Source organism: Neofelis nebulosa, chromosome 7, assembly GCF_028018385.1.
Source record: "Neofelis nebulosa isolate mNeoNeb1 chromosome 7, mNeoNeb1.pri, whole genome shotgun sequence".
Taxonomy (NCBI): domain Eukaryota; kingdom Metazoa; phylum Chordata; class Mammalia; order Carnivora; family Felidae; genus Neofelis; species Neofelis nebulosa.
In genome coordinates, this window is record NC_080788.1 from 28290721 (window position 1) to 28308294 (window position 17574).

The 17574-nt window shown below is 38.3% G+C and overlaps 1 protein-coding gene across 4 annotated transcripts in view; it reads right to left on the minus strand.

Moving 5' to 3' along the window:
- HERC2 (HECT and RLD domain containing E3 ubiquitin protein ligase 2) overlaps positions 1-17574 on the minus strand; it is a 270781-nt gene that overhangs the window by 34009 nt on the left and 219198 nt on the right. For all 4 annotated transcript variants that reach the window (XM_058736915.1, XM_058736914.1, XM_058736917.1 and 1 more), the window contains 6 exons: positions 15022-15175; positions 2795-2902; positions 1858-1989; positions 1262-1420; positions 1061-1179; positions 119-244 (listed from right to left, as the gene is read on the minus strand). In XM_058736915.1, coding sequence (XP_058592898.1) covers positions 119-244; positions 1061-1179; positions 1262-1420; positions 1858-1989; positions 2795-2902; positions 15022-15175 — 798 coding nt within the window. The remainder of the gene's footprint in view (positions 1-118; positions 245-1060; positions 1180-1261; positions 1421-1857; positions 1990-2794; positions 2903-15021; positions 15176-17574) is intronic.

Here is a 17574-nt window from a genome sequence, read left to right on the forward strand (position 1 = left end):
CACCACTTCTTAAAGAGACTGTATTTTTTCCATTGGATATTCTTTCCTACTTTGTCAAAGATTAATCGTTGGCCATACTTTTGTGGATCTCATCACTTTAAAACAAGTCAAATATTACCTTAAAGAATGGGCTGTGGAGCAGTTGCTTGCCACCTCTTACAATAGGATCTTCATATTCAAATTGCCTTTGCAAAGCTTCCGGAAGGCCTTTTACCAAAGCAGCAAGAGCACTACCTGTAAAACTCTAAGAAAACAACAAGATTATATCCTAGTAAAGCAATCCAAAATGTAGGGAAAGTAACCATTTTATTTCTGTGAGTCAAAAGTTTTGTTATATTGATACTATTCTCCCTAAAAGTGTGTATTGATATTTTCAAATAGGTTTGATGAACACTAAAATTTAAAAGAAGAGCTTGAAAATTTACCTCAGAATGCTTGGTCTAGATTTCAATACAGCCACTTGCAGGGAACGAGGCCCTTTTTGGCCTACAAAGTCCCATCTCCCAAGATCGTTAGGATCAAGCATCCTTTTAACAGTAACTACCTCATCCAACAAAATAAGGGGATGTGGTGAGCCAGACTTGTTGCAAAGTCTAACAGATACAATCCTATGCTCACAGCCATTGACACATCTTTGTTTCCAAAAATCACAGGCCAGCCTGCACTCAGTATATGGAGTAACATAAAGGAGTCTGGATGGGACAAAAGCAGGCTTATTGTTATGTAGAATTTCCCAACTCTTCTCAGTGACTTAAATTTTTCAAGCAATATTTTTAAAAAAAATTTTTTTAACATTTATTCATTTTTGAGAGACAGAGATAGAGTGTGAGTGGAGGAGGGGCAGAGAGAGAGGGAGATACAGAATCTGAAGCAGGCTCCAGTCTGTGAGCTGTCAGCACAGGGCCTGATGTGGGGCTCGAACTCACAGACTGCGAGATCATGACCTGAGCCGAAGTCAGACACTCAACTGACTGAGCCACCCAGACACCCCTTAAATTATTCAAGCAACATTTTATTCCCAAAGTCAAACATCTAGAAACTGTGAGGTAATGTTCCGTACCAAAGCTCTTGCTTCTCCATCATTATCTCCAAGTAGCCTGTTTATGTTAATTGATTGCCCAAATTCAGTTGTAAGCAGCTTCCTCAGTCTCTGAAGGGCCCACATTCTGTGACTGGCAGCTTAAATGAGCAGACAGAAAATATCAGAAGCTTGACCATTTTTCCCATCAAGTACAACAGACATAATAAAGGTGCTATTTACCTAAGGCACTCAGCTGTGCACAGGCTGCCAGCGATGCTGCAAGGCGAGGGACAATGCTTCTGTTTGAGGTGAGATTGAGCCGGAAGTCTAACAAACATGTCACCAAGTCCATGGACGGACAGGAGAGGACACAGCGATCAGAAAGGAGGTCTTTAGGGCCTGCGAAATGAGCACTGTAAATGTTTCCATGTTGGACAGGATAAGGGCTACCCCACAAGGAGACCTGTACAATCTGACCAAGAGTGGGCCTCATCTACTCAGATGCCATGCTTAGAGGGTGCCCATGGTACCGCCACTGTCTATGTCACACAACTATGCACTGTATTAGACATTTTATCTGAAAATCAAACAGCTTAAGAAGTTCATTCAACAATAATAACTCCTTTCCCATTAGGTAATGGAGTCCTAACATCCCAACAACTGGGCTACTAAGGTTGCTCTTTGGCAGTTACGATCACCACTGTGGTGGGGCCTTGGGCAGTGCTGGCTCTCAACACAACAGGAGAAGGCAGAGTACAATGTACTAAATGAAAACAATTTATGTGTCCACCTTGCTTGAGTCATCAAGATTTGGACATCGCAAGCCCCCTACTTACCTGCAGCTGGCATGATGGGATAGACTGTGAAGCGCCAGCCCCATCCATTCACAGACCCATCACTGATGAACTTCCACTTCAACTCATCCCCTGGGATGCGTAGCTCACTGGACCAGTCAGACCATTCTCGGCCTAGTGGGGAAAATTATGCCCCAGGATTGGGTTCACTATGTCATATGATAAACACAAACTTTTTTAAAAACAAAGCAAAATCATTCACACTATGTCTCAAGAACAGCTGGCTCCTCCAACCCAAGTTCTCCAAAATCTGAGTTCCCTCTACTCCTAGTGAATGATATTTAATACATACTGCCCTTCCATACACATTACATCAAGTACTAGGGAAAAGGAAGACAGGTGGGCACTGCCCTGATACATAGCTACAACACTGCAGAGCCAGCAGCACACAAGCCCAGGTCAAGGGCTATAGAGAGTTTCCTGGGGAAGGTCTTATGTGATGGCAGTTACCCAGGAAACAGGAGAAAGAGCCCCAGATTTCCTCACAGAGCATGCAATCTTACCAAAACCTGAGCCCAGCCCTTACTGCAGTCAATTATAAACCAAGTCCCTTTAGGAAGCTTTTTCATACATCAAATTTTAGTTTGCACAAGCCTGGTACTCCCATATGTCTTACAGCACCATCTCTAGCTATCTGGGTGAAACTGGGCCTCCAAGATGGCCAATGTCCTGACAAGGACCTACCAGGAACCCAGTAATTCTACCGCCACTGGTGAGGTGCAGATACCATTCTCGTAACTATCTTACTCAAAGTACTGTGAACAGGCAGACAAAACCTTCTATACTTTGCAGCAAAATAGCTTACTATCCCTTCCTTTAGTCTCACACAGGAATGAAGCAGTAGCATTCTGTTTAGTAAGTTACTAGTTCTGTTCTACGAAGGTGGGCAGATAGTGTCCTGTTCAACCTCCCTTCACACCTGACCGCACGGAGACAATCCTGTTGACACCATCCATGACTGTGAGAGGGTCGTGGCGCCTCTCTGTAGAGCACTGCCGGTCAAACTCCACCCTGAGTCCTTCTGCACCTGGAGGTCAAGTGAGCACAAAACACACAGTGATCACTCCCAAATGACATACCACAGACAAGGCCATAAGCCGCAACAGACACATAGAAACAGTGAGACTAATATGATGTTTAACAGCTAATGAAAAGCAGAAAGTCAGGAGGAACTGACCTCATAGACAAGAATCTAAGATTGACTGCCTCTTTCCCCCCACTTTATCTCCCACAGAAGACTTCACCTGTGATGGAAAGCCCAAGAATACACTTCTGCTTGGCAAATTCATTTTGTGCTCTCATTTCTGGGCAAATTTTCAGGCTGCAACCTCAGTTGTCAGACCAAACTTTATTATCCCCCCACCCCACACACATTTAAAATGCCACATGAAACCATATTCATCAACATTTAGTATTAGATCTAGAGTCTTCTGTGGGACAAGTTAGCTTACAAAAGAATTAATGAAGAGCAGGACCTAGGTTATGGTGGAGGGGAGAGGTTAACAAATCCCCTCCTTCAAAACAGCTATAAAACCATTCAAAATTATAAAAGATGATGATCTCAGGGCTCTGCAAATAAATTAAAGGCAAACAACAAGTTGAGAAGTGCTTATTCATGAAAAAAACTGCCAAACTTGGATAGAGATGGGAGTACCTATGATGTTCTTGCCTGGGTATGTTTCCATCCAAGCTGGAGGACAGTTCTACCAAGATGGGACTCTGCCTCCAGGGGAAGCTGACTGGTGCAGAGCAGGGAGCAGAAAATGCATGCCAGGGGCACTGCTAATAAAAAGACCAACAAGAAAGCCTCCATCTCCACTGGCCTGAGAACATGGTTTGGCGAGTGAGTATCAAATCTGAGAGGTAAGTATCAAATCTGAGAACTATCCAGAAATTTAACAAGGAGATCATAAAATTCAGAGAGCACAGAAGGGCCAGTGAGGGCATCACGGAGGCCTGGACAAACTGGGATGCGCACGCACAGGAAAACTGCCAAAACAGAGTTCTATGCTCTCCCTGCTCCCACCCGCATGTAGACCCACCAACAGAAGGGGAGATCAACAGGCTTGAGCATAAGCCAAGAGGATACAGAACAAACCCTAGAAGTCAGGCTAGAGAACAAAAATGAGAACAAAAGAATGAAACCGGGACATCAGAGGCCACATGCTGTGAGGGAACCAGATTTCAGAGAGAATTACAGTCATGTTACAAAACAAGTACAGAACACAATGAAAATAACCTATCAACCAATACAAATCTTGAAAAAGAATATCAGAATCCAGATGATACTACATACTACTACCTAAAATGTTTGCTTTTCAAAAAAATTATGAGACAAGCAAAAACACTGAAAAATGTGAGCCATACTCAAAAGTAAAATCAGTCAATAAAAATGAACTCTGATGCCCAAATGCTAGATCTAGCAAACAATAAAGCAACTGAAATGTTCGAAAAATCCAAGAAAACCAGAGAAAATAAGGTAACACAGAAAACATGGTAACAAATGATAAGACTGACTTAACAAATATAGAATCTCAATAAAGAGGGAGAAACTATGAAAAAAGTACTAAAAGGAAATTTTGGAGTTGGAAAATAGAATGACCCAAATGAAAAATTCATTAGATGGGCAAAATGGCAGAAAAAAGGGAGTCAAATCGAAGACTGTATCATTTCTCTCTTACTCCTGAAAAATAAGAGAAAAAAGACAGGAAAAATGAGAAAGTCTCAAACACCTAGGAGACAACATTAAGGAATACAAACATATGCATCTGGGAATTTCCTCCCAAAAAACAGAAGAGAAAAAAAGGGCACAGAAAGAGTAATTAAAAAATACAGCCCAAACCTCCTTATTTGATGAAAAACATTAATCTACAGTTCCCAAAATTAATAAATCCCAAGTAGGATAAAACAAAGAGATCCACACCTAGATATTATACTGAAACTACTGAAAACCAAAGACAAAAAGAGAAAATCATGAAAGCAGCAAGATTAAAAAAAAAAGTCACAAAACACCTAGGGGTACAAAATACCATTAATGGCTGCCTTCAATGGACGTCAGAAACCAGTGGGATGACATGTTTAAAATAATAAAAGGGAAAAACTCTAAGATTTCTCAACTAAGAAATCTATATCTAGCAAAACTATCCTTCAAAAAGTGAAGGCAAAATTAAAACATTCCCAAATAAACACATAGTGAGAGAACTGCTAGCAGATATGCTTTAGAAAAACCATTTACAGTATTCCAGGCTGAAATACAATGATATCAAATAGAAACCTGAATCCATGGGAAGAAATAAAAAGCACTGGAAAAGGGAAATATGTGGGTTAAGAGACAGCATAAGTATTTTTTTTCCCTTTCCTTTTCTTAATACTTTTAAAATACAAAATATTACATGGAGCAGAGCTTAGGAAACTATAGTCCATGGGCCATATCTGTCTCACCCCCCATTTTTGCATAGCCTGTGAGCAAAGAATGATTTGTGTATTTTCAAATGGTTAGAAAAAAAATCAAAATAATATTTTGTGACACACGGAAGTTTGCTAATCCTTGACATAATGCAATGATTATCATACCATATACATGTATGTATAACAGATATAGTTACAAGTATGTGGCACAAATTTCTAACATATATAAATGTAACATATATGACAATAACAGCAAAAAGGAGAGAAAAGGAAATAGAACCACACTGGAGCAAAGTTGCTACATTTTACCAGAATTAAGATATTAACCATGAAGTAGATGGTGATATATTCAAATGCTTATTTTAGACCCTAGAACAAACACTAAAAAAAGTGGCTGAAAATCAACAGAGGAATTAAAATGTTACACACGAAAAAATTTTAACACAAAAGAAAGCACTAAAGGAAGAACAAAAGAAGACACAGGCATTAGAGAAAATATAGCAAAATGCCAGATGTAAATCCAACCAAAGCCATAATTACATTAGATATGAATGGCCTAAGCATCTCAATCAAAAAGCAGAGATTGCTGGATGAAAAAAGCAAGATGCAACTAAAAGGTGCATAACCAGAGACAAACCCAGGCTCAAAGACAAAAAAAAGTTCGAAGTAAAAAGATGGAAAAAAATCTAGTATGGAAACAATCACCATAAAAGAAATGGAGTCGCTATACAAATATTACACAAAACAGACTTTAAGGCAAGAAATGTTAATAGAAACAAAAAGGGACATTTCACACTGAAAAAAGAATCAAACATCAGATATAAATAACAATTACAAAGGTATGCACACCTAACAACAAAGCTCCAAAATGTATGAATGGAAAGCTGATAGAAATGAAAGAAGTAGACAAGTCCACAATTATAGCTGAAGGTTTCAATATCCAAGTCTCCAGAACTGACAGAATGAATGAAAGAAAATCAATAAGACTACATATTTCAACAGGACTACCAACCATCTTAACCTTACAGATAATAATTACAGAACACTCCCCAACAAAGGAATAATGTACATTCCTATTAAGCAGACATGAAGCATTCTATGATAGACCACATTCTATAAAACAAGTTTCAATAAATTTAAAAGATGTGAAATCATTCAATGTATGACTGAACAACTACAACCATAATTGTATTACAGTGGAATTGAATCAGAAATCAACAAAAGAAGGAAATTTGGGAAACCTCCAATACTTAAACGGCACTTCTAAATAATCCATGGTTCAAACAAGAGATCTCAAAAAAGAAATTAGGAAATATTTAGGCTGAACAAAACTTGAAAACACAGCATTATCATAATTTATGTGGCATAGCCAAAGCAGTGTGTAGAAGGAAATCTGTCACTTCAAACTCTATTAGAAAAGAGGTCTCAATAATCTATGGTTCTACCTTAAAAAAACTAAAAACAAAAAGCAAAAACATATTGTACCTGAAGCAGAAGGAAGAAAATTATAAAGATCAGAATAGAAATCAGTAAAAGAGAAAACAGAAAAACAACTGAAGAACAAAACAAATCAATGGAACCAGAAATTAGTTCTTTGAAAAGATCAACAAAATAAACTTTTAAGATGAATGATTGGGGGGCAGAAATGTAGAAGATACAAATGATCAAAACCAGGAAAAAAAGAAGGAATATCACTATTGTGTTATAATAAAATATGTATTTTATTATACATATCTTGTATCTCATCATTGGCACAAAGCTCCTAAGACCCTAGAAATTTTCTGTTAGGAGTGTCTTTTGTCATTCATAAGGAGCCTTTTTGAGCCTACCTAAATTTATGCTAATGAGGTAATTTAGGGTGGGGTCTCTAGATTACCTCAGAATGGGGCTGGTCACCAGAAAGACCAAATGATTAGAGGGCTGGCTCTTTTAATACCACCAAGAGATCTCTGGGAAGGGGAGGTAAGGTGGAGGGGGTATTGTAGATTAAGATACATAAAACTCCTGAATAGCAAGATTTGATAAGACACCAAGCTGGGAGGATGATATACCCCAGTTTCATAGCAACAAAAGCCCCTGTATCAGGTCTTTTCCTGACCTCATCCTATGTACCTGTTCATCTTGCTATTCATCTGCACCCTTTATAATATCCTTTATAATAAATTGGTAAACCTATGTGTGAAGCTAAATAAAGGACACCTCATTTCAAATGAAGTCAGGAGGCTAGAATGGGGAGCTTTCATGCCCTACCATTCTTCATCAGTTGCAGACCCCAACAGGAAGAGAGGTATCTTGCATTCCCAACAGGAAGAATGTCAATCCTACACAAACTCTTTCAGAGAAAAGAGGAGGAAGGAACATGTATTAAGGCCAGTATTATCCTGACACCAAAACCAGGCAAAGCTATCACAAGAAAGAAAAGCTATATGAATAAATGAATAAATTTTAAAATACAAACCTAAAAAAAAGCTATAGGGCAATACTATTCATGAAAATAGATGCAAAAATTCTTAACAAAATATTAGCAAACCAAATCCTGTAACATATAATAAAGATTATACATTATGAACAACTGTGATTTGTTTAAGATCAGAGTGAGTTTAATATCCAAAAACTGATTTCTGCAATATGCATTACTGAGTAACAAAACACACAAAAAGCATTTGCCAAATCCAACACTCATTCATAAAATGTACCTACTACCCCCCACTAAGTAGGAATAGAAACTTCCCCAAGTTGATAAGGGCATTTATGAAAAATCTATAGTTAATGAATTTAATGCTGAGAGACTGAATATATTCACCCTACTGGAACAAGGAAAAGGATTTCCACTCTCCCCCTTTGTATACAACACTGATTGTAGTCAGTCTCTGCTCTAGATTAAGGAATAGATGATGCCCTTTAAACTGCTATAAAGAAAGACATGTGTGAAATGAGATTGGGGAAAGGCTGTTTCTGCATATGATGGTTAGGAAAGAATTCTCTGAACAAGAGAATGGTCAGAACTCTATAACTAATTGCCTAGGGGAAGAATATTTCAGGCAGATGGCAAATATGAAGTGAGACAAATATCCTGAACCTGGAATATATTTCAGGACTAGGAAAGAAGATGACGAGGAGGCGCCAGGAAGGAGAGACAACGAGGGAGAAAGGAATACATTGAAGAGGTGATCAGGGTTCATACAAAGTTGCATAGGCCATGGTTAGAGAAGTTTAGCTCCTATTTTAAGGTTATAGGGATATACTGGTGGGTTTTAAGCAGAGGACCAGCATGTTCTGACTGGGTTGGTTCACAGGGTGGTTTTAAGAGAGCATCTCTGGATGTCCTGTAGGGAGATGATTCTGGAGGACACAGAAGGTTAGGTGTAGAGGTGGGAACATGAGCAGCCCACTAATATATGGTGCTCATATAATAAACTGGATGTGACTAGGTGGTTGGACCCAGAATGGCCTGGAGTTAGAAATGGCGAAGTTTGTAATATATATATTTTAAAAGTAGAAATGATAAGCACTTCTGGGGAAGAAGGCAGATAGGAAAACCCTAAATTCACTTTACCCCACAGATACAACTAGGTAACACTCACATCAGAGCAAACAACTCAGAAAGAGGCCCAAAGACTGGGGGAACAAAATGACACAACTAAAATCAGTCAAGGTATTCACAATATAAACAGATGTAAAATATGACACCATATACTAAAACATTGGGGGAGAGAGGAGAAAAAAATGGGTTCAAACTTACACAACCATCAACTTAATATAGATTGCTTATATGCAGAAGATGTTATATACAAACCTAATGGTAACCACAAATCAAAACCTACTGATATGCAAAGAATAAAGAGAAAGAAATTCAAATATATCATTAATGAAAACCAGCAAACCACAAAAGAAAGAAAAAAGGATCAGTGAAAAACCTCAGAAACAACTGCAAAACAACAATCAATTTATGGCAATAAATAGGTATCTATCAATAATCACTTTGAATGTAAATGGACTAAATGCTCCAATCAAAAGACACAAGGTGTCAGAATGGATAAAAAACAAAACAAACAAACAAAAAAACAGGACCTATCTATATGCTGCCTACAAGAGACTCATTTCAGACCTAAAGACACCTGCACACTGAAAGTGAGGGAGTGAAGAAACACTTATCATATAAATGGATGTCAAAAGAAAGCCAAAGTGGCAATACTTAAAGTAGATTTTAAAACAAAGACTGTAACAACATACCAAGAAAGACACATTACAATAATAAAGAAGACACTCCAACAAAAAGATATAACAACTGTAAATATTTATGCACTCAATACAGGAATACTGAAATACATAAAATAGTTAATAACAAACATAAAGAAACTAATTGAAAGTAACATACTAATAGTAGGAGATGTTAACACTCCACTTACAATGATGGACAGATCATCCAAACAGAAAATCAACAAGGAAACAGTGGCTTTGAATGGCACACTGGACCAGATGAATTTAATACACATATTCAGAACATTCCATTCAAAAACAGCAGAATACATGTTCTTTTCAGGAGGGCACAGAACATCCTCCAAAACAGATCACGGAGTAGTCCACAAAACGAGCCTTGACAAATTCAAGAAAATCAAAGCCATACCATGCATCTTTTCTGATCACAACATTATGAGACTAGAAATCAGAAATCATTATGAAACTATAGGAAAAGTCTGGAAAACCACAAATACACGGAGGGTAAATAACATGCTACTGAAAAATAAATGGGTTAACCAAGAAATCAAAGAAGAAATCAAAAAGTACATGGAATCAGGGGCGCCTGGGTGGCTTAGCTGGTTAAGTATCCGACTCTGGATTTCAGCTCAGGTCATGAACTCACGGTTTGTGGGTTCGAGCCCCACATCTGACTCTGTGCTTACAGCATGGAGCCTGCTTGGGACTGACTCACACTCTCTCTCTCTCTCTCTCTCTCTCTCTCTCTCTCTCTCTCTGTCTCTCTTCTCTCTCTTTTCTCTCTCCGTCTTCCTCTCTCTCTGCACCTCCCCTGCTCATGCTCACTCTCTCTCTCAAAATGAGTAAATAAACTTTGGGGAAAAAAAAGTACATGGAATCAAACAAAATGGTCCAAAACTTTTGGAATGCAGCAAAAATGTTCCAAGAGGTAAGTTTATAGCAATACAGGCCTACATGAAGAAAACAGAAAAATTCACATAAACAACCTAACTTTACATTTAAAAGAGCTAGAAAAAGAACAACAAATGAAACGTAAAACCAGCAGAAGAAAGAAAATAAAGATTGGAACAGAAATAAATGATATAGAAACTAAAAAAAAACAATAGAATAAATCAATAAAACCAGGAGCTAGTTCTTTGAAAAGATCAACAAAATTGATAAACCTCTAGCCAGACTCATCAAAGAAAAAAAAAAGCAACTCCAATAAAAAAAAGTGACAAATGAAAGAGGAGAAATAACAACCAACACCACAAAAATATATACAATTGTAAGGGAGGGACGCCTGGTTAAGCGTCCAACTTCAGCTCAGGTCATGATCTCAGGGTTCATGGGTTGGAGCCCCGCATCGGGCTCTGTGCTGACAACTCAGAGCCTGGAGCCTGTTTCAGATTCTGTGTCTCCCTTTCTGCCCCTCCCCCACTCGTACTCTGTCTCCCTCTGTCTCAAAAATATATAAACAGTAAAAGAAATTTTTTTAATTGTAAGGGAATGTTATTAAAAACCATATGCCAAAAAATTAGACAACCTAGAAAAAAATGGATAAATTCCTACAAACATATTACCCACCAAACCTGAAACAGGAAGAAATAGAAAATTTGAATAGCCCAATTACCAGCAAGGAGACTGAATCAGTAATCAAAAAACTCCCAACAAATATAAGTCCAGGACTAGACAGTTTCACAGGTGAACTCTAACAAACATTTAAAGAAGAGTTAATACCTGTTCTTCTCAAACTATTCCAAAAAACAGAAGAGGAAGGAAAACTTCTAAGCTCATTCTATGGTGTCAGTATCACCCTGATACCAAAACCAGATAAAGACACCACATAAAAAAAGAGAACTACAGGTCAATATCTCTGATAAACATAGATGCAAAAATCCTCAAAAAAATAGCAAAACCAAATTAGCAAAAAATTAGCAAACCAAATTCAACATTACATTAAAAAAACCATTCACCACAAAAAATGGGATTTATTCTGAGGATGCAAGCATGGTTCAACATTCACAAATTCATCAACATGATATATAAACCATATGATCATTTCAACAGACTCAGAAAAAACACCTGAAAAAGTACAACATCCATCCATGCTAAAAGCCCTCAAAAAAGTAGGTTTAGAGGGAACATACCTCAGCATAACTAAGACCATATATGAAAAAGCCACAGCGAACATCATACTCAATGAGGCAATACTGAGAGCTTTCCCCCTAAAGTCAGGAATAAGACAAGAATGTCCACTTTCACCACTTTTATTCAACATAGTACTGGAAGTCCTAGCCACAGCATTGAGAAAACAAAAAGACATAAAAGGTATTCAAATGGGCAAGAAAGAAAAGCAAAACTTTCTGATTTGCAGATGACATGATATTTCACATAGAAAACTCTAAAGACTCCACCAAAAAAAACTACTAGAACTAATAAATAAGTTCAGTAAAATCACAGGATACAAAATTAATGTGCAGAAATCTGTTGCATTTCTATACACTAATAACGAAGCAAAAGAAAGAGAAATTCAAAAAAAAAAAAATCCCATTTACAATTGCACCCAAAATAATAAGATACCTAGGAATAAACCTAAGCAAAAAGGTGAAAGACCTGTACTGTGAAAACTATAAAACACTGACAAAAGGAACTGAAGACACAAAGAAATGGAAAGATGTTCCATGCTCATGAATTGGAAGAACAAATATTGTTAAAATATTTATACTACCCAAAGTAATCTACACATTTAATGCAATCCCTATCCAAAGACCAATAGCATTTTTCACAGAGCTAGAACAAACAATCCTAAAATTTATATGGAACCACAAAAGACTTTGAATAGCCAAAGCAACCTTGAAAAAGAAAGGCAAAAATGGAGGCATCACATTTCTGGACTTCAAGTTTTATTACCAAGCTGGAGTGGGACACCTGGGTGGCTCAGTCAGTTAAGCGTCCAACTTCAGCTCAGGTCATGATTTCACAGCTCATGAGTTCAAGTCCTTCATTGGACTCTGTGCTGACAGCTCAGAGCCTGGAGCCTGCTTCATATTCTGTGTCTCCCTCTCTCTGTGACCCTCCGCCACTCACACTTGGTCTCTTTCAAAAACAAACATTAAAAAAAATTTTAAATACAGACTAAATTAGAAAGGGCATAAGAGTAAATGAACACAAATAGATGGTGCTTTAAAACAAAGAGAAGGAGGAAAAGAAGAAAAAGAGAAAGGTAGGAAGTATTTGAGAGGCAATAGTTAACATGGAGTCTAAAAGGTATCTAATACACGATGATGATCACGGGTCCATGAAAGAGGGCTAAGGGATTACAAACAGTACAAACTGTAACACAAACAGGTCTGCACTGCAGGTCTGAAACTGCATTTTAAAGGAACATACCACCTATCTGTGAATACCGCCTATAATAACCATTTGAAAACATATTCTAGTAAAATTACTGAAACAAAGCACAATACATAAGTGGAAAAACAGATTACCACCATCACACTTTCACAGAGGAAGAACAGGTGATCCAAAAATTTACTACCAAGAAAACCTAACTTTCAAGTTTGAGCACAAACTGTCATGGACAAGCCGATCCCAGGGCTGCTATCCTGAGCCCACTGAAGAATTGACTAAAGTGTGAGCTTCAGTCAATCATAATGAAAAAAGAGATAGGGCCCCTGGATGGCTCAGTCAGTTGAGCGACCGACTTTTGATTTAAGCTCAGGTCATGGTATGGTTCATGAGATTTAGCCCCATGATGTGCTCTAAGCACAGAGCCTGCTTGGGATTCTCTCTCTCCCTCTCTCTCTGCCCTTCCCTTGCTTACACACTCTCTCTCTCCCTCTCAAAATGAATAAATATTTTTAAAAAAGAGAGAGAGAGACAAAGGACTAGAAGTGAGCATTAACAGAGTAAAAATAAAACTAAATGAAGACTGAATAGAAGTACGGTATGTAATGGTTATTATGCTCTGGTAGATACAGTATAATAACATTTTAATAAAGTTGGGAGAAGGAAGAGAGAATAAGCCAAATTTTTTTTTTTTTTTTTGCTATTTCAGGAACTGTATTCATGTTTGCTTATATTAGATTTGAATCCTTAGTCTCTTGTTTCTGAAATGTCAAATAAAGCAAATGAATAATTTTGAGATATTATAATTCTGTCATCCCCTATCTAATCAAGATTTTCAGTATAGAAGAAAACACAGAAGTAATGTAAGAGGTTAATAGAAACCTTGCAGTTCTGAATTTGAATCCAATGTATCAGTATGAACTCAAAAGAAAGGGGACTGCCCAACCATTCATCCTACCTCTGTCTATTGAAAAGGTCTAGAAACAATGACAACCCAGTAATCTAAAATGCCTTCTCCACTGAAAGACACCAAGGAAGATTCCAGGTAGGGGGCAGAAACTACATGACAAGCCCAAAGAATCTTGTTATACCAGACTGCATGGAGGTTATCAATGGATCACCAATGTCATTTCCAGAACAAATTGAAGAGGTTCCTGATATCTAGAGATAGGATAATTTGAGCTTCAACAGAATAAGAGTCACAAGAGATTAAAGCCCATCATATATTTTTAAATCTGTAAGTGCATAACAATATAAAAGAAAAAAAAATTCTGGTCACCTTCAAAGAATGATAGGGAATCAATTCATCCTCTTAAAAATATAAATAGAAGAAAGCTTTTAATCCTGTCTTGCTTATGCAAACAGCACCCCTAGATAACTAACTAAAGGATGAGGGGAAATATCTCTTTATAAAGTATTCCAGCTAATAAACAGGAAAAGAATGGAACAATTAGAATAGCACCATTTTGCAACCCTCAATGGATTAATGGCCTCAGGCTCTGAGTATCAGTAGCTGCTGACATCACATAAGGAAAGACAAGCAGGCACAGGGACACAACCACCAATGGTCTTGCCAAAGGTCTGAACTACTTGGAACTCTGAATCAGGAGAAATTTGCAGAAAGACAAGGATCAAGAATAGGCTGAAGTGCAATAGGAGTATGCAAATCCAGGCTGCAGGGAAGACCAATGGGTTAAAGGCTGAGGTTCCTCAACACACAGATTGTTGAAAAAAAGGAAAAAGAAAATCAAGAACTAAAGTTACAATAAGAAACTTAAAAGATAGAAACTATTAATTAGAAAGAGACTTAGAAGAGGGTACACACCTGGGTAACAGAAACTGCCCAGAAATACAAGTCAGCATTATCTCTAAGGGCGGGCAGCAATCACTTTAGTGGGGACACAAGAAGAGTTTCTGGAAACTGGCACAGGACTTCTTCTAGATCTGAGTTTTGGGGACTATGGCAACCACACCTGATAATCGTTAAGCTAAACATTCATTCTGCATGGTTTTCTGTATCATGTTTATTTTGAGAAAAAAAGTATTTTTAAAAAGTTGGGAAATAAGTCTAAAGCAATTCTGTAGCTTCTTTTCTATAAAATGGTGTACTTCTGATACAATTATAGAAATGAAGCTATTCTATAGGCAGAGATTCTTCCCCCCTCCTCCCCCTAGGCCAGCGCTGAGTACCTGGTATCTTCACTGTTCCACTGGAGGAAGTGTCGTCTGTGTAGGGATGGCTACTCTCCACCACCACAGGCTGAGAGGACAAGCGACCACTCTGCGAGTCTGTGGCCACATCCTCCAACTCAGTGACACAGAGCTCCAGCAACATATCTGCCACCTGGGGGAGGAAGCAGGGACATGATCAGGGCACCAGGATAGGACTTCAGAATTTGACAAATCTAGTTTAAATCAGGGCTTGGTTCCCTCACCTATAACATCAAGATAGCACAGACCTCAGAGGTGCTGTTAAGCTTGTAAGTAGCTGGGAGCTGCCTCACATACACAAGACACTCAATATGTGCCAACCAATGAAACTGTGATCACAACAGTTTTTTTATACCAAGACAAGATTACTTCCTAGTGAGGAAAAATCTGCCTCAGGAACAAAAATACCCAGGGCAGGAGCAGAAAGGTGATAAAAATGACCGAGATCCTAGAAGTCATTGGGGGTCAAACAGGAGGGGGCAGGAATAGATAGGAACAATCAAGCCACCCAGATCAAACAGCAGCATAATACCTGAAACAAACAGCTACAAGCACAAACATAAGTGGGATTTCCCTTGACCCAGGACATTAAGGGTCAGCCCCAATACCATCTTCTCTGAACAATCCATAATGTCCTTATGTCATTTTTTTTTTAAGTTTATTTATTTTGAGAGAGAGAACACACACAGGGGAGGGGCAGAGAGAGAGGGTGGGAGAGAGAATCCCAAGCAGGCTTGCACTGTTAGCACAGAGCCTGATGCAGTTGTCAAACTTGTGAATAATGAGATCGTGACCTGAGCCAAAATCAAGAGTCAGACGCTTAACCAACTGATCCACCAAGGCTCCCCAATACTTATTTCATTTTAAAATTTTACTGATTCACACCACTGAAGTGGTAAATACTGGTGATTATAAACTCTTTGATTTCTATTTTTAAAAACAAATAAGAATATGTTATTGTAGCAGTAAGAGCCTGAAAATTTTTGAAATTTAGAGAAAAAAACTATTGTGTATTCTATACTTTCCAGGAATAAATGATTTTTCTCCTCTATTTTTCCTCACATTTAGATAACAAATAGATGAGCTTAGTAAATAGTTTTGTTAATGACAAACTAATATCACTGCTATCTAGGTAACAGGACTATAAATTCAGACATCTCTCTTTTAAGAGTCCCAAATATTAGGTTGGGGTGACACAAGACCAGCATCTTGCCCCTGGCCAGGATAGTCTGAAGACAATCCTATCTTTGCTTCTGTTTCCCCTTAAACATAGTGTGCATCACTGGGACACACATGTTGGGAGCATCAAACACCTACCACACAGTCCACCAGGAGTTTTCTGGGCTTCACAATCCTCCTCTGAAAATCCCATCACTCCCCCAGCAGAGGTCAACAAGAAGAGGGTGACACAGGCATCACAGATGTGGCTTTTCCCTCAGAGCACTCAGGGTCCAGTCCCATTTCTCCCACCCACCAGCAACCTGAGTGTCCACAGCCAGTGGACAACGTCTCAGAGCCTCAGTTTCCTCATCTGTAAGCAGAGAACATCTACCATCTATACTGAGAATGCACTCACAACTGGGCCTGGCAGATATGTGTGTACTAAATATTGGGCATTATTACTTTAAATCCATGTCCTCATTCATATCCTTTCCTCTCACAAATGCAATAAACTTGTGAAAAAACAAAAACACAAAAAAACAAAAAACAAAAAGCTTTTGCTTGTGGCAATTCATCTTGATTCAATCTCTCAGAATTGTGCCAAGTACCTTGCCTTAAAAAACTAGAAAGTAGGAAACCTACCTCCTGTTCTTCCTGAATATGATTAAGAAATAACAAGCCCCAAACCATTTAATTTACTAACTACCAAATCATTTACTATGTTTTCAAGACCACTCAATCACACTTAAGTATTTTCTCACTTGGGCGGCAGTGATATAAGGTCTAGAAAAACACAGGTTACATTTCTGTACAGAGTTCATGGCATCAGACTCCCTGATGTGGCCAGTTCTAAAAAGGCAGAAGGCCACTGATAAATAAAAGAGTCGTTAGGAAGCCAAAAAGTTTTAGGACTGATCAATCCAATTTCTAAGATGTACTGATATGATGCTGACTTTATACCCTAAACTAACCACATGTAGCTATACACATTTAAATTAGTTAAAGCTAAATAAAATGAAAACTTCAGTTCTTCAGGTGCACTAGTCATCAAGTGGTCAACAGGTACATGTGACTGGAAGCCACTATACCGGATGGCTCAGCTAGCCACCACAGTAGAAAATCCTGATGGACCTCGTGTTACCAAATATTAAAACTTTTTTTTTTTTTTTAATTTTTTTCAACGTTTTTTATTTATTTTTGGGACAGAAAGAGACAGAGCATGAATGGGGGAGGGGCAGAGAGAGAGGGAGACACAGAATCGGAAACAGGCTCCAGGCTCCGAGCCATCAGCCCAGAGCCTGACGCGGGGCTCGAACTCACGGACTGCGAGATCGTGACCTGGCTGAAGTCGGACGCTTAACCGACTGCGCC